This window comes from Danio rerio, chromosome 4 (assembly GCF_049306965.1).
Source record: "Danio rerio strain Tuebingen ecotype United States chromosome 4, GRCz12tu, whole genome shotgun sequence".
Taxonomy (NCBI): Eukaryota; Metazoa; Chordata; class Actinopteri; order Cypriniformes; family Danionidae; genus Danio; species Danio rerio.
In genome coordinates, this window is record NC_133179.1 from 6264126 (window position 1) to 6287998 (window position 23873).

Below are 23873 nucleotides of genomic sequence, written 5' to 3' on the forward strand. Positions count from 1 at the left end.
AATAGAATTTTATCAAGAATTTTAAAGCATACTTATTTTTTTGCATTTGAAAGATTAAATTTTTTAAAAAGTATATAAATTATATTTTTACATTGTAAGATGCATTCTGGGGGATCAGGTTTGACTCTGCCTATGAGACAGCATCGTTTCTCCAAAGTAATGCAAATTATAAGTTCTAGGCACCGCTGTGTATTGTCTGACAAACGGCCAGGTAATACTTTCAGGCAAGGCCCAGAAATTATGAACTTCCGGAGAAAGCTTTATGTGACTATTTTTAATTTCATAGGGTTTCTTTTAAAGCATCAATGTTGTAATGTCATTCAAATACAATGAGTTAAATAGACTTAAGCATCTTTTTGGTTGTTAAAGCCTAAAAAGAGACGAAAGGGCTTTTAAACGCAGTTGCCGTCATTAGCAGCAGGCTAGCGCAGAAATTCCATTGAAAATACTAGGGTAAAATTAATTTCCATATTTTAAAGACATGGCGCAGAACAATATAATTTAATGCAGCACTTCTTGTTTGGTCTGATACCCACTTTAAATCATATCTCAGCCAAGCAGTGAAGATTGCAGTTTTTTTTTTTTTTTTAAAGAAATCAGATCTTCAACATGGTGATTTTGTATGGGATGACAATTAACTGGAAGCCTGGGACTGGCTGACTAAAATTAAAAGTCTTTGTGCATATACCCCATTGTGTTTGCTGCAGTAGAGAGATTTGTTTATCAATGAATGACACAGCGATGTTGAGTTCCTATTAAAGGATTCTGCTTTAAAGATACCTGAAAAATTCTCCTTGTTTAGCTCTTCTTCAAATTCAGAACACATTTAAACTCTGTGAATTGTTATTGAGTATGAAGAAACAAAGGTTAATGCATACAAATACATTAACAGTAATAACTACAAACTTATTTGTGACGTAAAAAAAACTGTATATTTAAATAGAAAACAGTCCATTTACACTTTTTACTATACATTTTAATAACAGCAGCAACAAAAATAAGTATTTGGTGCAAGAATTCAGCCTCCGCTTAGCTAAAATGAGCTAACAATGCACATTTTTCCACAATTGTCTTCTGATTTGTTTTACAGTCTTGTTTTCCAGTGTAAATGTAAGATTTTTAATTAAAGACATTTTAGAGGAGTGTTGTTTAAGATATTTGTCTCAACATTGCATTTACCAAATTTGCAAGTTGGGTATGAGTTAAAAGCAAAAGTATAACTTTCCTAGTTAGTCTGATATTTAGTACTGATTAAATTGAGTTAAGCCTTTAAATTGCTCTTAAAGCTGAATGATAACATCTTGCAATATAACTTGTAAAATATTATGTACCGTCATCATGTCAAAGACTCAAAACGTTAGTTAATAAAAATGACTCTTTAAAAGTATTATTTATTTTAAAAATGTGTCAAAAAAAACTTCACTTGGGAAATATTAAAGAATTATTTTTTAAACTGCCTATAATACATATATATTATTTTAGATTTTATTACAATATCACATTGTGCAGTTTACATAAGAGACTTGAGTTTAAAACTGACACATGTATTTACACTGCAATCACATTTAAAAATAAATTACCATTGATACTTTACATTTAGCTAGTGTTTTATGCAGCATTTAATTTTACACAGAATTTTAAGCAGGTAAAAAGTCCTTAATCACAGTTGAAGAGTGTAGCAATGCAAAGATGGCATAGTTTTTTGGCATATAGCTGCTTGGACATTCTACTAAATCTTTGCAGATTATACAGAAAGACATGATGTTGACATGCATGCAAGTTAATATTTTATACTTATCTCTTATTACAGAACAAACCTTAAAGTGCCACTGTATGCCGCTGCCACAAACAACCCTGGCAGACCAGGGAATTCACTCAGGATGTCCAACACCAGATATGGCATAAGCTTATTGAATATTATAAAGAGAGAAATATTAATGCAGCATATTCCAATATTAATCAGTAATATCAAAGAGAGCTTAAAGCATTAGCTCACCCAAAAATGAAACCCTTTACTCCCCTTTTAGTGGTTTCAAACCTTTATGAGTTGAACACAAAAGAAGATATTTAAAAAAAAAAAGCTGAAAACCTGTAACCATTGACTTCCATTGCAGTAAAAACAATCACTGGAAGTCAATGGTTACAGGTTTCCAGCATTCTTCAAAATATCTTCTTTTGTATTTAACAAGTTTGAAAACAAATAATGGGAGAGTAAATGTTACACAATTTGTGTGTGAAATATTCCTTTTAGAGATTATAAACAAGGATTATAATGTAGTTGAATTACCTGGTCTTGAGCAGACACCTTTTTTGCCATCCACGGGTCACAGTTCTTATAAACGGAGTATAAACACAAGCCACAAAACACTGCGCAAAAAGTAACCACCCACAGAGTCACTAAATTAATGAATAAAGCCCTGAATAGAGACAAAAACACAGACAAATTGTATTTCAGTTTCATATTGCATGCCTGAATTTATGTTTTCGTTTGTGTGTGTGCAGCACTCACATTTTGGCGTGGAACAGGGACTTGCATGATATGTATCTCTGCACCTGAGCATGGTTGATGCCATAGAAGCTGGTCCAGTAAAACGTCCCGCCTACTGTGATGCTCCAGAAAGTGTGTCGCCTCAGAGGGTTTGGGTCGAAGCTGAAAGAGAGAGGTATGTTATTTTATACATGTGTTTAAAGAGATACTCAAGCCAAAAGGAAGTTTTGAAGACGGTTAAAAACCAAAACAGTTGCATTTTCCATTGAATTTCCTAGAGTTGGAAGGCAATAGGAAGCAAACACAACATTCTTCTAACTATCTTCTTTTCTGTTTCACTGATGAGGGAAGAAGATCATGCAAGAGATTAGTTAGTTTTTACATTTTTTAATAAAAATAAAAAATTCCTACAACCTCTCACTTTATATTGAAAGTCTTCAAACAGTTTATATTTGCTTTTTTATTTATTATATTTTAAAATGTTATTATTTTTAAGTTCATGAGCAGTTGTCTAAGCATTTCACTGCATATCATACCTTGTATGACTCTGTATGTGACAAATAACATTAGAATTTTAAAGTTTTGTTGATCCTGGACCAACATCATCGTTTAATACAGTGTACATTTAGCATTGCTGATCCTGGACCATCATCAACATTTCAGTAGTTGTTCCTTTCACCATCATCAGCATCATCATCATTTCAGTAGTTGATCCTGGACGATCATCATCATCATTTTAGTCATGTTGATCCTGGACCATCATCATCATTTCAGTTGTTGATCCTGGACCATCATCATCATTTCAGTTGTTGATCCTGGACCATCATCATCATCATTTTTGTATTGTTGATCCTGGACCATCATCATCATCATCATCATAATTTCAGTAGTTGATCCTGGACCATCATCATCATCATTTCAGTAGTTGATCCTGGACCATCATCATCATCATCATCATCATAATTTCAGTAGTTGATCCTGGACCATCAGCATTATCATTTTAGTCATGTTGATCCTGGACCATCATCATCATTTTAGCATTGTTGATCCTGGACCATCATCAACATTTCAGTTGTTGATCCTGGACCATCATCATAATTTCAGTCGTTGATCCTGGACCATCATCATCATTTCAATTGTTGATCCTGGACCATCATCATCATTTCAGTTGTTGATCCTGGACCATCATCATAATCATTTTAGTTGTTGATCCTGGACCCTCATCATCATCATTTTAGTCATGTTGATCCTGGACCATCATCATCATTTCAGTAATGTTGATCCTGGACCATCATTATCATCATAATTTCAGTAGTTGATCCTGGACCATCATCATCATTTCAGTAGTTGATCCCTACCATCATCATCATTTCAGTAGTTGATCCTGGACCATCATCATCATCATAATTTCAGTAGTTGATCCTGGACCATCATCATCATTTCAGTAGTTGATCCCTACCATCATCATCATTTCAGTAGTTGATCCTGGACCATCATCATCATCATCATCATTTCAGTTATTGATCCTGGACCATCATCATCATCATTTCAGTTATGTTTATCCTGGACCATTATCATCATTTCAGCATTGTTGATCCTGGACCATCATCATCATCATTTCAGTAGTTGATCCTGGACATTCATCATCATCATTATTTCAGTAATGTTGATCCTGGAACATCATCATCATTTCAGCATTGTTGAACCTGGACCATCATCATCATCATTTTAGTAATGTTGATCCTGGACCATCATCATCATCATTATTTCAGTAATGTTGATCCTGGAACATCTTAATCATTTTAGTTGTTGATCCTGGACCATCATCATCATAATTTCAGTAGCTGATCCTGGACCATCACCATAATTTCAGTAGTTGATCCTAGACCATCATCATCATTTCAGTAGTTGATCCTGGACCATCATGATCATCATTTCAGTTGTTGATCCTGGACCATCATCATCATCATTTTAGTCATGTTGATCCTGGACCATCATCATCATTTCAGTTGTTAATCCTGGACCATCATCAACATTTCAGTACTTGATCCTGGACCATCATCATCATTTCAGTAGTTGATCCTGGATCATCATCATCATCATTTCAGTAGTTGATCCTGGACCATCATCATCATTTTAGTTGTTGATCCTGGACCATAATCATCATTTCAGTTGTTGATCCTGGACCATCATCATCATCATTTTAGTCATATTGATCCTGGACCATCATCATTATTTCAGCATTGTTGATCCTGGACCATCATCATCATTCAGTAGTTGATCCTGGACATCCTCATCATCATTTCAGTAGTTGATCCTGGAGCATCATCATGATTTCAGTTGTTGATCCTGGACCATCATCATCATCATATTAGTCATGTTGATCCTGGACCATCATCATCATTTCAGTTGTTGATCCTGGACCATCATCATCATTTCAGTAGTTGATCCTGGAACATCATCATCATTTCAATTGTTGATCCGGGATCATCATCATCATCATTTCAGTTGTTGATCCTGGACCATCATCATCATTTTAGCATCGTTGATCCTGGACCATCATCATCATTTCAGCATTGTTGATCCTGGACCATCATCATCATAATTTCAGTAGTTAATCCTGGACCATCATCATCATAATTTCAATAGTTAATCCTGGACCATCATCATCATAATTTCAGTAGTTGATCCTGGACCATCATCATCATTTCAGTTGTTGATCCTGGACCATCATCATCATTTTAGTCATGTTGATCCTGGACCATCATCATCATTTCCGTAGTTGATCCTGGAACATCATCATCATTTCAGTAGTTGATCCTGGACCATCATCATCATCATTTCAGTTGTTGATCCTGGACCATCATCATCATTTCAGAATTGTTGATCCTGTACCATCATCATCATTTCAGCATTGTTGATCCTGGACCATCATCATCATAATTTCAGTAGTTGATCCTGGACCATCATCATCATCATTTCTGTTGTTGATCCTGGACCATCATCATCATCATTTCTGTTGTTGATCTTGGACCATCATCATCATCATCATTTTTGTATTGTTGATCCTGGACCATCATCATCATAATTTCAGTAGTTGATCCTGGACCATCATCATCATCATTTCAGTAATGTTGATCCTTGACCATCATCATCATTTCAGTAATGTTGATCCTGGACCATCATCATCATCATAATTTCAGTAATTGATCCTGGACCATCAGCATTATCATTTCAGTAATAATGATCCTGGACCATCATCATCATTTCAGCATTGTTGATCCTGGACCATCATCATCATTTCAGCATTGTTGATCCTGGACCATCATCATCATTTCAGTAGTTGATCCTGGACCATCATCATCATCATCATCATCATTTCAGTTGTTGATCCTGGACCATCATCATCATTTCAGTAATTGATCCTGGACCATCATCATTATCATCATCATTTCAGAATTGTTGATCCTGGACCATCATCATCATTTCAGCATTGTTGATCCTGGATCATCATCATCATAATTTCAGTAGTTGATCTTGGACCATTATCATCATAATTTCAGTAGTTGATCCTGGACAATCATCATCATTTTAGTCATGTTGATCCTGGACCATCATCATCATTTCAGTAGTTGATCCTGGACCATCATCATCATCATCATCATCATCATTTCAGTCGTTGATCCTGGACCATCATCATCATTTCAGAATTGTTGATCCTGGACCATCATCATCATTTCAGCATTGTTGATCCTGGACCATCATCATCATAATTTCAGTAGTTGATCCTGGACCATCATCATCATTTCAGTAGTTGATTCTGGACCATCATCATCATTTCAGTTGTTGATCCTGGACCATCATCATCATCATCATTTCAGTAATGTTGATCCTGGACCATCATCATCATTTCAATAGTTGATCCTGGACCATCATCATCATTTCAGTTGTTGATCCTGGACCATCATCATCATCATCATCATCATTTCAGTAATGTTGATCCTGGACCATCATCATCATTTGAGTAATGTTGATCCTGGACCATTACCATAATTCAGTAGTTGATCCTGGACCATCATCATCATTTCAGTAGTTGATCCTGGACCATCATCATCATTTCAGCATTGTTGATCCCGGACCATCATCATCATAATTTCAGTAGTTGATCCTGGACCATCATCATTATCATTTCAGTAATAATGATCCTGGACCATCATCATCATTTTAGCATTGTTGATCCTGGACCATCATCATCATTTAAGTAGTTGATCCTGGACCATCATCATCATTTCAGCATTGTTGATCCTGGACCATTATCATCATAATTTCAGTAGTTGATCCTGAACCATCATCATCATTTCAGCATTGTTGATCCTGGACCATCATCATCATTTCAGCATTGTTGAACCTGGACCATCATCATCATCATCATCGTTTCAGTAGTTGATCCTGGACCATCATCACCATTTCAGTTGTTGATCCTGGACCATCATCATCATCATTTCAGTAGTTGATCCAGGACCATCATCATCATCATTTCAGTTGTTGATCCTGGACCATCATCATCATTTTAGCATTGTTGATCCTGGACCATCATCATCATTTCAGTAGTTGATCCTGGACCATCATCATCATTTCAGTTGTTAATCCTGGACCATCATCATCATCATTTTAGTCATGTTGATCCTGGACCATCACCATTATTCAGTAGTTGATCCTGGACCATCCTCATCATTATAATTTCAGTAGTTGATCCAGGACCATCATCATCATCATTTCAGTTGTTGATCCTGGACCATCATCATCATTTTAGCATTGTTGATCCTGGACCATCATCATCATTTCAGTAGTTGATCCTGGACCATCATCATCATTTCAGTTGTTAATCCTGGACCATCATCATCATCATTTTAGTCATGTTGATCCTGGACCATCACCATTATTCAGTAGTTGATCCTGGACCATCATCATCATTATAATTTCAGTAGTTGATCCTGGACCATCATCAACATTTCAGTTGTTAATCCTGAACCATCATCATCAATTCAGTTGTTGATCCCTACCATCATCATAATTTCAGTAGTTGATCCTGGACCATCATCATCATTTCAGTAGATGATCCTGGACCATCATCATCATTTCAGTAGTTGATCCTGGACAATCATCATCATCATTTCAGTAATGTTGATCCTGGACCATCATCATCATTTCAGTAGTTGATCCTGGACGATCATCATCATCATTTTAGTCATGTTGATCCTGGACCATCATCATCGTCATTTTAGTCATGTTGATCCTGGACCATCATCATCATCATCATTTTAGTCATGTTGATCCTGGACCATCATCATCATTTCAGTTGTTGATCCTGGACCATCATCATCATTATTTTAGTTGTTGATCCTGGACCATCATCATCATCATTTTAGCATTGTTGATCCTGGACCATCATCAACATTTCAGTTGTTGATCCTGGACCATCATCATCATAATTTCAGTAGTTGATCCTGGACCATCATCATCATTTCAATTGTTGATCCTGGACCATCATCATCATCATTTTAGTTGTTGATCCTGGACCATCATCATCATCATTTTAGTCATGTTGATCCTGGACCATCATCATCATTTTAGTCATGTTGATCCTGGACCATCATCATCATTTCAGTAATGTTGATCCTGGACCATCATCATCATCATCATAATTTCAGTAGTTGATCCTGGACCATCATCATCATTTCAGTAGTTGATCCCTACCATCATCATCATTTCAGTAGTTGATCCTGGACCATCATCATCATCATCATCATCATCATCATCATCATCATCATCATCATCATTTCAGTTATTGATCCTGGACCATCATCATCATCATTTCAGTAATGTTGATCCTGAACCATCATCATCATTTCAGTTGTTAATCCTGGACCATCATCATCATCATTTCAGTTATGTTTATCCTGGACCATTATCATCATTTCAGCATTGTTGATCCTGGACCATCATCATTTCAGTAGTTGATCCTGGACATTCATCATGATTTCAGCATTGTTGATCCTGGACCATCATCATCATAATTTCAGTAGTTGATCCTGGACCATCATCATCATTTCAGCATTGTTGAACCTGGACCATCATCATCATCATTTCAGTAGTTGATCCTGGACCATCATCATCATTTCAGTTGTTGATCCTGGACCATCATCATCATCATTTTAGTCATGTTGATCCTGGACCATCATCATCATCATTTCAGTAGTTGATCCTGGACATTCATCATGATTTCAGCATTGTTGATCCTTGACCATCATCATCATTAATTTAGTTGTTGATTCTGGACCATCATCATCATTTCAGTAGTTGATCCTGGAGCATCATCATCATCATTTCAATTGTTGATCCTGGACCATCATCATCATCATTATTTCAGTTGTTGATCCTGGACCATCATCATTTCAGTTGTTGATCCTGGACCATCATCATCATCATTTTAGTCATGTTGATCCTGAACCATTATCATCATTTCAGAATTGTTGATCCTGGACCATCATCATCATTTCAGCAGTGTTGATCCTGGACCATCATCATCATCATTTCTGTTGTTGATCCTGGACCATCATCATCATCATTTTTGTATTGTTGATCCTGGACCATCATCATCATCATCATAATTTCAGTAGTTGATCCTGGACCATCATCATCATCATTTCAGTTGTTGATCCTGGACCATCATCATCATCATTTCAGTAGTTGATCCTGGACCATCATCATCATTTCAGTAGTTGATCCTGGACCATCATCATCATTTCAGTTGTTGATCCTGAACCATTATCATCATTTCAGAATTGTTGATCCTGGACCATCATCATCATTTTAGTCATGTTGATCCTGTACCATCACCACCATTCAGTACTTGATCCTGGACCATCATCAACATTTCAGTTGTTGATCCTGGACCATCATCATAATTTCAGTAGTTGATCCTGGACCATCATCATAATTTCAGTAGATGATCCTGGACCATCATCATCATTTCAGTAGTTGATCCTGGACGATCATCATCATCATTTCAGTAATGTTGATCCTGGACCATCATCATCATTTCAGTAGTTGATCCTGGATGATCATCATCATCATTTTAGTCATGTTGATCCTGGACCATCATCATCGTCATTTTAGTCATGTTGATTCTGGAATATCATCATCATTTCAGTAGTTGATCCCTACCATCATTATCATTTCAATAGTTAATCCTGGAGCATCATCATCATTTCAGTTGTTGATCCTGGACCATCATCATCATCATTTTAGTTGTTGATCCTGGACCATCATCATCATCATCATTTTAGCATTGTTGATCCTGTACCATCATCATCATAATTTCAGCAATTGATCCTGGACCATCATCATCATTTCAATTGTTGATCCTGGACCATCATCATCTTTTCACTTGTTGATCCTGGACCATCATCATCATCATTTTAGTTGTTGATCCTGGACCATCATCATCATCATTTTAGTCATGTTGATCCTGGACCATCATCATCATTTCAGTAATGTTGATCCTGGACCATCATCATCATCATAATTTCAGTAGTTGATCCTGGACCATCATCATCATTTCAGTAGTTGATCCCTACCATCATCATCATTTCAGTAGTTGATCCTGGACCATCATCATCATCATCATCATCATTTCAGTTATGTTTATCCTGGACCATTATGATCATTTCAGCATTGTTGATCCTGGACCATCATCATCATCATTTCAGTAGTTGATCCTGGACATTCATCATCATTTCAGCATTGTTGAACCTGGACCATCATCATCATCATTTCAGTAGTTGATCCTGGACCATCATCATCATCATTATTTCAGTAATGTTGATCCTGGAGCATCATCATTATTTTAGTTGTTGATCCTGGACCATCATCATCATTTCAGTTGTTGATTCTGGACCATCATCATCATCATTTTAGTTGTTGATCCTGGACCATCATCATCATCATTTTAGTCATGTTGATCCTGGACCATCATCATCATTTCAGTAATGTTGATCCTGGACCATCATCATCATGTCAGTAATGTTGATCCTGGACCATTATCATCATTTCAGTAGTTGATCCCTACCATCATCATCATTTCAGTAGTTGATCCTGGACCATCATCATCATCATCATCATTTCAGTTATTGATCCTGGACCATCATCATCATCATCATCATTTCAGTAATGTTGATCCTGAACCATCATCATCATTTCAGCTGTTATTCCTGGACCATTATCATCATTTCAGCATTGTTGATCCTGGACCATCATCATCATCATTTCAGTAGTTGATCCTGGACATTCATCATGATTTCAGCATTGTTGATCCTGGACCATCATCATCATAATTTCAGTAGTTGATCCTGGACCATCATCATCATTTTAGTTGTTGATCCTGGACCATCATCATCATAATTTCAGTAGTTGATCCTGGACCATCATCATCATTTCAGTTGTTGATCCTGGACCATCATCATCATCATTTTAGTCATGTTGATCCTGGACCATCATCATCATTTCAGTATTGTTGATCCTGGACAATCATCATCATTCAGTAGTTGATCCTGGACATCCTCATCATCATTTCAGTAGTTGATCCTGGAGCATCATCATGATTTCAGTTGTTGATCCTGGACCATCATCATCATCATATTAGTCATGTTGATCCTGGACCATCATCATCATTTCAGTTGTTGATCCTGGACCATCATCATCAATTCAGTAGTTGATCCTGGACCATCATCATAATTTCAGTAGTTGATCCTGGACCATCATCATTTCAGTAGTTGATCCTGGAGCATCATCATCATTTCAATTGTTGATCCTGGACCATCATCATCATTTCAGTTGTTGATCCTGGATCATCATCATCATTTCAGCATTGTTGATCCTGGACCATCATCATCATAATTTCAGTAGTTTATCCTGTACCATCATCATCATAATTTCAGTAGTTGATCCTGGACCATCATCATCATTTCAGCATTGTTGATCCTGGACCATCATCATCATCATTTCTGTTGTTGATCTTGGACCATCATCATCATCATTTTTGTATTGTTGATCCTGGACCATCATCATCATCATTTTAGTTGTTGATCCTGGACCATCATCATCATTTCAGAATTGTTGATCCTGTACCATCATCATCATTTCAGCATTGTTGATCCTGGACCATCATCATCATAATTTCAGTAGTTGATCCTGGACCATCATCATCATTTCAGCATTGTTGATTCTGGACCATCATCATCATCATTTCTGTTGTTGATCTTGGACCATCATCATCATCATTTTTGTATTGTTGATCCTGGACCATCATCATTATCATTTTAGTTGTTGATCCTGGACCATCATCATCATTTCAGAATTGTTGATCCTGGACCATCATCATCATAATTTCAGTAGTTGATCCTGGACCATCATCATCATTTCAGCATTGTTGATCCTGGACCATCATCATCATCATTTCAGTTGTTGATCCTGGACCATCATCATCATATTTTTAGTAGTTGATCCTGGACCATCATCATCATTTCAATTGTTGATCCTGGACCATCATCATCATTTCAGTTGTTGATCCTGGACCATCATCATCATCATTTTAGTTGTTGATCCTGTACCATCATCATCATCATTTTAGTCATGTTGATCCTGGACCATCATCATCATTTTAGTCATGTTGATCCTGGACCATCATCATCATAATTTCAGTTGTTGATCCTGGACCATCATCATCATCATTTTTGTATTGTTGATCCTGGACCATCATCATCATCATTTCAGTTGTTGATCCTGGACCATCATCATCATTTCAGAATTGTTGATCCTGTACCATCATCATCATTTCAGCATTGTTGATCCTGGACCATCATCATCATAATTTCAGTAGTTGATCCTGGACCATCATCATCATTTCAGCATTGTTGATCCTGGACCATCATCATCATCATTTCTGTTGTTGATCTTGGACCATCATCATCATCTTTTTTGTATTGTTGATCCTGGACCATCATCATCATCATTTTAGTTGTTGATCCTGGACCATCATCATCATCATTTTAGCATTGTTGATCCTGGACCATCATCAACATTTCAGTTGTTGATCCTGGACCATCATCATCATAATTTCAGTAGTTGATCCTGGACCATCATCATCATTTCAATTGTTGATCCTGGACCATCATCATCATTTCAGTTGTTGATCCTGGACCATCATCATCATCATTTTAGTTGTTGAACCTGTACCATCATCATCATCATTTTAGTCATGTTGATCCTGGACCATCATCATCATTTTAGTCATGTTGATCCTGGACCATCATCATCACTTCAGTAATGTTGATCCTGGACCATCAACATCATCATTTCAGTAGTTGATCCTGGACCATCATCATCATTTCAGTTGTTGATCCTGGACCATCATCATCATCATATTAGTCATGTTGATCCTGGACCATCATCATCATTTCAGTTGTTGATCCTGGACCATCATCATAATTTCAGTAGTTGATCCTGGATCATCATCATCATTTCAGTAGTTGATCCTGGAGCATCATCATCATTTCAATTGTTGATCCTGGACCGTCATCATCATTTCAGTTGTTGATCCTGGATCATCATCATCATCATTTCAGTTGTTGATCCTGGACCATCATCATCATTTTAGCAGCGTTGATCCTGGACCATCATCATCATAATTTCAGTAGTTTATCCTGGACCATCATCATCATAATTTCAGTAGTTGATCCTAGACCATCATCATCATTTCAGCATTGTTGATCCTGGACCATCATCATCATTATTTCAGTAGTTTATCCTGGACCATCATCATCATAATTTCAGTAGTTGATCCTAGACCATCATCATCATTTCAGCATTGTTGATCCTGGACCATCATCATCATAATTTCAGTAGTTAATCCTGGACCATCATCATCATAATTTCAATAGTTAATCCTGGACCATCATCATCATTTCAGTTGTTGATCCTGGACCATCATCATCATTTTAGTCATGTTGATCCTGGACCTTCATCATCATTTCAGTAATTGATCCTGGAACATCATCATCATTTCAGTAGTTGATCCTGGACCATCATCATCATCATTTCAGTTGTTGATCCTGGACCATCATCATCATTTCAGAATTGTTGATCCTGTACCATCATCATCATTTCAGCATTGTTGATCCTGGACCATCATCATCATAATTTCAGTAGTTGATCCTGGACCATCATCATCATTTCAGCATTGTTGATCCTGGACCATCATCATCATCATTTCTGTTGTTGATCTTGGACCATCATCATCATCATTTTTGTATTGTTGATCCTGGACCATCATCATCATCATTTTAGTTGTTGATCCTGGACCATCATCATCATCATTTTAGCATTGTTGATCCTGGACCATCATCAACATTTCAGTTGTTGATCCTGGACCATCATCATCATTTCAATTGTTTATCCTGGACCATCATCATCATCATTTTAGTTGTTGATCCTGTACCATCATCATCATCATTTTAGTCATGTTGATCCTGGACCATCATCATCATTTTAGTCATGTTGATCCTGGACCATCATCATCACTTCAGTAATGTTGATCCTGGACCATCATCATCATCATAATTTCAGTAGTTGATCCTGGAGCATCATCATCATTTCAGTTGTTAATCCTGGACCATCATCATCATCATTTTAGTCATGTTGATCCTGGACCATCACCATCATTCAGTAGTTGATTCTGGACCATCATCATCATTATAATTTCAGTAGTTGATCCTGGACCATCATCATCATCATAATTTCAGTAGTTGATCCTGGACCATCAGCATTATCATTTCAGTAATAATGATCCTGGACCATCATCATCATTTCAGCATTGTTGATCCTTGAGCATCATCATCATTTCAGCATTGTTGATCCTGGACCATCATCATCATAATTTCAGTAGTTGATCCTGGACCATCATCAGCATAATTTCAGTAGTTGATCCTGGACCATCATCATCATTTTAGTCATGTTGATCCTGGACCATCATCATCATTTCAGTAGTTGATCCTGAACCATCATCATCATTTCAGTTGTTGATCCTGGACCATCATCATCATTTTAGTCATGTTGATCCTGGACCATCATCATCATTTCAGTAGTTGATCCTGGAACATCATCATCATTTCAGTAGTTGATCCTGGACCATCATCATCATCATTTCAGTTGTTAATCCTGGACCATCATCATCATTTCAGAATTGTTGATCCTGTACCATCATCATCATTTCAGCATTGTTGATCCTGGACCATCATCATCATAATTTCAGTAGTTGATCCTGGACCATCATCATCATTTCAGCATTGTTGATCCTGGACCATCATCATCATCATTTCTGTTGTTGATCCTGGACCATCATCATCATCATTTTTGTATTGTTGATCCTGGACCATCATCATCATCATCATCATTTCAGTAGTTGATCCTGGACCATCATCATCATCATTTCAGTAATGTTGATCCTGGACCAACATCATCATAATTTCAGTAGTTGATCCTGGACCATCAGAATTATCATTTCAGTAATAATGATCCTGGACCATCATCATCATTTCAGCATTGTTGATCCTGGACCATCATCATCATTTTGGCATTTATGATCCTGGACCATCATCATCATTTCAGCATTGTTGATCCTGGCCCATCATCATCATAATTTCAGTAGTTGATCCTGGACCATCATCATTATAATTTCAGTAGTTGATCCTGGACCATCATCATCATTTTAGTCATGTTGATCCTGGACCATCATCGTCATTTCAGTAGTTGATCCTGGACCAACATCATCATCATTTCAGTTGTTGATCCTGGACCATCATCATCATTTCAGAATTGTTGATCCTGGACCATCATCATCATTTCAGCATTGTTGATCCTGGACCATCATCATCATAATTTCAGTAGTTGATCCTGGACCATCATCATTATCATTTCAGTAATAATGATCCTGGACCATCATCATCATTTCAGCATTGTTGATTTTGGACCATCATCATCATCATTTCAGTAGTTGATCCTGGACATTCATCATGATTTCAGCATTGTTGATCCTGGACCATCATCATCATAATTTCAGTAGTTGATCCTGGACCCTCATCATCATTTTAGTTGTTCATCCTGGACCATCATCATCATAATTTCAGTAGCTGATCCTGGACCATCATCATCATTTCAGTTGTTGATCCTGGAGCATCATCATCATCATTTCAATTGTTGATCCTGGACCATCATCATCATTATTTCAGTTGGTGATCCTGGACCATCATCATCATTTCAGTTGTTGATCCTGGACCATCATCATCATTTTAGTCATGTTGATCCTGGACCATCATCATCATTTCAGCATTGTTGATCCTGGACCATCATCATCATTTAGTAGTTGATCCTGGACATCCTCATTATCATTACAGTAGTGGATCCTGGAGCATCATCATGATTTCAGTTGTTGATCCTGGACCATCATCATCATCATATTAGTCATGTTGATCCTGGACCTTCATCATCATTTCAGTTGTTGATCCTGGACCATCATCATCAATTCAGTAGTTGATCCTGGACCATCATCATAATTTCAGTAGTTGATCCTGGAGCATCATCATCATTTCAATTGTTGATCCTGGACCATCATCATCAATTCAGTAGTTGATCCTGGACCATCATCATAATTTCAGTAGTTGATCCTGGAGCATCATCATCATTTCAATTGTTGATCCTGGACCATCATCATCATTTCAGTTGTTGATCCTGAATCATCATCATCATCATTTCAGTTGTTGATCCTGGACCATCATCATCATTTTAGCATCGTTGATCCTGGAACATCATCATCATTTCAGCTTTGTTAATCCTGGACCATCATCATCATAATTTCAGTAGTTTATCCTGGACCATCATCATCATAATTTCAGTAGTTGATCCTGGACCATCATCATCATTTCAGCATTGTTGATCCTGGACCATCATCATCATAATTTCAGTAGTTAATCTTGGACCATTATCATCATAATTTCAATAGTTAATCCTGGACCATCATCATCATAATTTCAGTAGTTGATCCTGGACCATCATCATCATTTTAGTCATGTTGATCCTGGACCATCATCATCATTTCAGTAGTTGATCCTGGAACATCATCATCATTTCAGTAGTTGATCCTGGACCATCATCATCATCATTTCAGTTGTTGATCCTGGACCATCATCATCATTTCAGAATTGTTGATCCTGTACCATCATCATCATTTCAGCATTGTTGATCCTGGACCATCATCATCATAATTTCAGTAGTTGATCCTGGACCATCATCATCATTTCAGCATTGTTGATCCTGGACCATCATCATCATCATTTCTGTTGTTGATCCTGGACCATCATCATCATCATCATTTTTGTATTGTTGATCCTGGACCATCATCATCATAATTTCAGTAGTTGATCCTGGACCATCATCCTCATCATTTCAGTAATGTTGATCCTGGACCATCATCATCATCATAATTTCAGTAGTTGATCCTGGACCATCATCACCATACTTTCAGTAGTTGATCCTGGACCATCATCATCATTTTAGTCATGTTGATCCTGGACCATCATCATCATTTCAGTAGTTGATCCTGGACCATCATCATCATCATCATCATCATTTCAGTTGTTGATCCTGGACCATCATCATCATTTCAGAATTGTTGATCCTGGACCATCATCATCATCATTTCAGTAATAATGATCCTGGACCATCATCATCATTTCAGCATTGTTGATCCTGGACCATCATCATCATAATTTCAGTAGTTGATCCTGGACCATCATCACCATACTTTCAGTAGTTGATCCTGGACCATCATCATCATTTTAGTCATGTTGATCCTGGACCATCATCATCATTTCAGTAGTTGATCCTGGACCATCATCATCATCATCATCATCATTTCAGTTGTTGATCCTGGACCATCATCATCATTTCAGAATTGTTGATCCTGGACCATCATCATCATTTCAGCATTGTTGATCCTGGACCATCATCATCATAATTTCAGTAGTTGATCCTGGACCCTCATCATTATCATTTCAGTAATAATGATCCTGGACTATCATCATCATTTCAGCATTGTTGATTTTGGACCATCATCATCATCATTTCAGTAGTTGATCCTGGACCATCATCATCATTTTAGTAGTTGATCATGGACCATCATCATCATTTCAGTAGTTGATTCTGGACTATCATCATCATTTCAGTTGTTGATCCTGGACCATCATCATCATTTCAGTAGTTGATCCTGGACCATCATCATCATTTCAGTTGTTGATTCTGGACCATCATCATCATCATCATTTAAGTAATGTTGATCCTGAACCATCATCATCATTTCAGTAGTTGATCCTGGACCATCATCATCATTTCAGTAGTTGATCCTGGACCATCATCAACATTTCAGTAGTTGATCCTGGACCATCATCATCATCATCATCATCATCATCATCATTTCAGTTGTTGATCCTGGACCATCATTATCATTTCAGCATTGTTGATCCTGGACCATCATCATCATAATTTCAGTAGTTGATCCTGGACCATCATCATCATTTCAGTTTTTGATCCTGGACCATCATCATCATTTTAGTCATGTTGATCCTGGACCATCATCATCATTTCAATTGTTGATCCTGGACCATCATCATCATTTCAGTTGTTGATCCTGAACCATTATCATCATTTCAGAATTGTTGATCCTGGACCATCATCATCATTTCAGCAGTGTTGATCCTGGACCATCATCATCATTTCAGCAGTGTTGATCCTGGACCATCATCATCATAATTTCAGTTGTTGATCCTGAACCATTATCATCATTTCAGAATTGTTGATCCTGGACCATCATCATCATTTCAGCATTGTTGATCCTGGACCATCATCATCATAATTTCAGTAGTTAATCTTGGACCATCATCATCATAATTTCAATAGTTAATCCTGGACCATCATCATCATTTCAGTAGTTGATCCTGGACCATCATCATCATTTCAGTTGTTGATTCTGGACCATCATCATCATCATCATTTAAGTAATGTTGATCCTGAACCATCATCATCATTTCAGTAGTTGATCCTGGACCATCATCATCATTTCAGTAGTTGATCCTGGACCATCATCAACATTTCAGTAGTTGATCCTGGACCATCATCATCATCATCATCATCATCATCATCATTTCAGTTGTTGATCCTGGACCATCATTATCATTTCAGCATTGTTGATCCTGGACCATCATCATCATAATTTCAGTAGTTGATCCTGGACCATCATCATCATTTCAGTTTTTGATCCTGGACCATCATCATCATTTTAGTCATGTTGATCCTGGACCATCATCATCATTTCAATTGTTGATCCTGGACCATCATCATCATTTCAGTTGTTGATCCTGAACCATTATCATCATTTCAGAATTGTTGATCCTGGACCATCATCATCATTTCAGCAGTGTTGATCCTGGACCATCATCATCATTTCAGCAGTGTTGATCCTGGACCATCATCATCATAATTTCAGTTGTTGATCCTGAACCATTATCATCATTTCAGAATTGTTGATCCTGGACCATCATCATCATTTCAGCATTGTTGATCCTGGACCATCATCATCATAATTTCAGTAGTTAATCTTGGACCATCATCATCATAATTTCAATAGTTAATCCTGGACCATCATCATCATAATTTCAGTAGTTGATCCTGGACCATCATCATCATTTTAGTCATGTTGATCCTGGACCATCATCATCATTTCAGTAGTTGATCCTGGACCATCATCATCATTTTAGTTGTTGATCCTGAACCATTATCATCATTTCAGAATTGTTGATCCTGGACCATCATCATCATTTCAGCAGTGTTGATCCTGGACCATCATCATCATTTCAGCAGTGTTGATCCTGGACCATCATCATCATCATTTCAGTTGTTGATCCTGAACCATTATCATCATTTCAGAATTGTTGATCCTGGACCATCATCATCATTTCAGCATTGTTGATCCTGGACCATCATCATCATAATTTCAGTAGTTAATCTTGGACCATCATCATCATAATTTCAATAGTTAATCCTGGACCATCATCATCATAATTTCAGTAGTTGATCCTGGACCATCATCATCATTTTAGTCATGTTGATCCTGGACCATCATCATCATTTCAGTAGTTGATCCTGGACCATCATCATCATTTTAGTTGTTGATCCTGGACCATCATCATCATTTTAGTCATGTTGATCCTGGACCATCATCATCATTTCAGTAGTTGATCCTGGAACATCATCATCATTTCAGTAGTTGATCCTGGACCATCATCATCATCATTTCAGTTGTTGATCCTGGACCATCATCATCATTTCAGAATTGTTGATCCTGTACCATCATCATCATTTCAGCATTGTTGATCCTGGACCATCATCATCATAATTTCAGTAGTTGATCCTGGACCATCATCATCATTTCAGCATTGTTGATCCTGGACCATCATCATCATCATTTCTGTTGTTGATCCTGGACCATCATCATCATCATCATTTTTGTATTGTTGATCCTGGACCATCATCATCATAATTTCAGTAGTTGATCCTGGACCATCATCCTCATCATTTCAGTAATGTTGATCCTGGACCATCATCATCATCATAATTTCAGTAGTTGATCCTGGACCATCATCACCATACTTTCAGTAGTTGATCCTGGACCATCATCATCATTTTAGTCATGTTGATCCTGGACCATCATCATCATTTCAGTAGTTGATCCTGGACCATCATCATCATCATCATCATCATTTCAGTTGTTGATCCTGGACCATCATCATCATTTCAGAATTGTTGATCCTGGACCATCATCATCATCATTTCAGTAATAATGATCCTGGACCATCATCATCATTTCAGCATTGTTGATCCTGGACCATCATCATCATAATTTCAGTAGTTGATCCTGGACCATCATCACCATACTTTCAGTAGTTGATCCTGGACCATCATCATCATTTTAGTCATGTTGATCCTGGACCATCATCATCATTTCAGTTGTTGATCCTGGACCATCATCATCATTTCAGAATTGTTGATCCTGGACCATCATCACCATTTCAGCATTGTTGATCCTGGACCATCATCATCATAATTTCAGTAGTTGATCCTGGACCCTCATCATTATCATTTCAGTAATAATGATCCTGGACTATCATCATCATTTCAGCATTGTTGATTTTGGACCATCATCATCATCATTTCAGTAGTTGATCCTGGACCATCATCATCATTTTAGTAGTTGATCATGGACCATCATCATCATTTCAGTAGTTGATTCTGGACTATCATCATCATTTCAGTTGTTGATCCTGGACCATCATCATCATTTCAGTTGTTGATTCTGGACCATCATCATCATCATCATTTAAGTAATGTTGATCCTGAACCATCATCATCATTTCAGTAGTTGATCCTGGACCATCATCATCATTTCAGTAGTTGATCCTGGACCATCATCAACATTTCAGTAGTTGATCCTGGACCATCATCATCATCATCATCATCATCATCATCATCATCATTTCAGTTGTTGATCCTGGACCATCATTATCATTTCAGCATTGTTGATCCTGGACCATCATCATCATAATTTCAGTAGTTGATCCAGGACCATCATCATCATTTCAGTTTTTGATCCTGGACCATCATCATCATTTTAGTCATGTTGATCCTGGACCATCATCATCATTTCAATTGTTGATCCTGGACCATCATCATCATTTCAGTTGTTGATCCTGAACCATTATCATCATTTCAGAATTGTTGATCCTGGACCATCATCATCATTTCAGCAGTGTTGATCCTGGACCATCATCATCATTTCAGCAGTGTTGATCCTGGACCATCATCATCATAATTTCAGTAGTTGATCCTGGACCATCATCATCATTTCAGTTGTTGATCCTGGACCATCATCATCATAATTTCAGTAGTTGATCCTGGACCATCATCATCATTTCAGCATTGTTGATCCTGGACCATCATCATCATCATTTCAGAATTGTTGATCCTGGACCATCATCATCATCATTTTTGTATTGTTGATCCTGGACCATCATCATCATAATTTCAGTAGTTGATCCTGGACCATCATCATCATTTCAGCATTGTTGATCCTGGACCATCATCATCATCATTTCTGTTGTTGATCCTGGACCATCATCATCATCATTTTTGTATTGTTGATCCTGGACCATCATCATCATCATCATCATTTCAGTAGTTGATCCTGGACCATCATCATCATCATTTCAGTAATGTTGATCCTGGACCAACATCATCATAATTTCAGTAGTTGATCCTGGACCATCAGAATTATCATTTCAGTAATAATGATCCTGGACCATCATCATCATTTCAGCATTGTTGATCCTGGACCATCATCATCATTTTGGCATTTATGATCCTGGACCATCATCATCATTTCAGCATTGTTGATCCTGGCCCATCATCATCATAATTTCAGTAGTTGATCCTGGACCATCATCATTATAATTTCAGTAGTTGATCCTGGACCATCATCATCATTTTAGTCATGTTGATCCTGGACCATCATCGTCATTTCAGTAGTTGATCCTGGACCAACATCATCATCATTTCAGTTGTTGATCCTGGACCATCATCATCATTTCAGAATTGTTGATCCTGGACCATCATCATCATTTCAGCATTGTTGATCCTGGACCATCATCATCATAATTTCAGTAGTTGATCCTGGACCATCATCATTATCATTTCAGTAATAATGATCCTGGACCATCATCATCATTTCAGCATTGTTGATTTTGGACCATCATCATCATCATTTCAGTAGTTGATCCTGGACATTCATCATGATTTCAGCATTGTTGATCCTGGACCATCATCATCATAATTTCAGTAGTTGATCCTGGACCCTCATCATCATTTTAGTTGTTCATCCTGGACCATCATCATCATAATTTCAGTAGCTGATCCTGGACCATCATCATCATTTCAGTTGTTGATCCTGGAGCATCATCATCATCATTTCAATTGTTGATCCTGGACCATCATCATCATTATTTCAGTTGGTGATCCTGGACCATCATCATCATTTCAGTTGTTGATCCTGGACCATCATCATCATTTTAGTCATGTTGATCCTGGACCATCATCATCATTTCAGCATTGTTGATCCTGGACCATCATCATCATTTAGTAGTTGATCCTGGACATCCTCATTATCATTACAGTAGTGGATCCTGGAGCATCATCATGATTTCAGTTGTTGATCCTGGACCATCATCATCATCATATTAGTCATGTTGATCCTGGACCTTCATCATCATTTCAGTTGTTGATCCTGGACCATCATCATCAATTCAGTAGTTGATCCTGGACCATCATCATAATTTCAGTAGTTGATCCTGGAGCATCATCATCATTTCAATTGTTGATCCTGGACCATCATCATCAATTCAGTAGTTGATCCTGGACCATCATCATAATTTCAGTAGTTGATCCTGGAGCATCATCATCATTTCAATTGTTGATCCTGGACCATCATCATCATTTCAGTTGTTGATCCTGAATCATCATCATCATCATTTCAGTTGTTGATCCTGGACCATCATCATCATTTTAGCATCGTTGATCCTGGAACATCATCATCATTTCAGCTTTGTTAATCCTGGACCATCATCATCATAATTTCAGTAGTTTATCCTGGACCATCATCATCATAATTTCAGTAGTTGATCCTGGACCATCATCATCATTTCAGCATTGTTGATCCTGGACCATCATCATCATAATTTCAGTAGTTAATCTTGGACCATTATCATCATAATTTCAATAGTTAATCCTGGACCATCATCATCATAATTTCAGTAGTTGATCCTGGACCATCATCATCATTTTAGTCATGTTGATCCTGGACCATCATCATCATTTCAGTAGTTGATCCTGGAACATCATCATCATTTCAGTAGTTGATCCTGGACCATCATCATCATCATTTCAGTTGTTGATCCTGGACCATCATCATCATTTCAGAATTGTTGATCCTGTACCATCATCATCATTTCAGCATTGTTGATCCTGGACCATCATCATCATAATTTCAGTAGTTGATCCTGGACCATCATCATCATTTCAGCATTGTTGATCCTGGACCATCATCATCATCATTTCTGTTGTTGATCCTGGACCATCATCATCATCATCATTTTTGTATTGTTGATCC

General features: G+C 37.3%; 1 protein-coding gene across 5 annotated transcripts in view; it reads right to left on the bottom strand.

Annotated features, from left to right (window-relative positions):
• Positions 1 to 23873, bottom strand: part of slc5a8 (solute carrier family 5 member 8) — a 73937-nt gene that overhangs the window by 5563 nt on the left and 44501 nt on the right. For all 5 annotated transcript variants that reach the window (XR_012401754.1, XM_073946959.1, XM_073946958.1 and 2 more), the window contains 3 exons: positions 2510 to 2650; positions 2288 to 2417; positions 1818 to 1906 (listed from right to left, as the gene is read on the bottom strand). Coding sequence is in view for 4 of the 5 variants with exons in the window: in XM_073946959.1 (XP_073803060.1) it covers positions 1818 to 1906; positions 2288 to 2417; positions 2510 to 2650 (360 nt within the window). In the remaining variant the exon portion in view is untranslated. The remainder of the gene's footprint in view (positions 1 to 1817; positions 1907 to 2287; positions 2418 to 2509; positions 2651 to 23873) is intronic.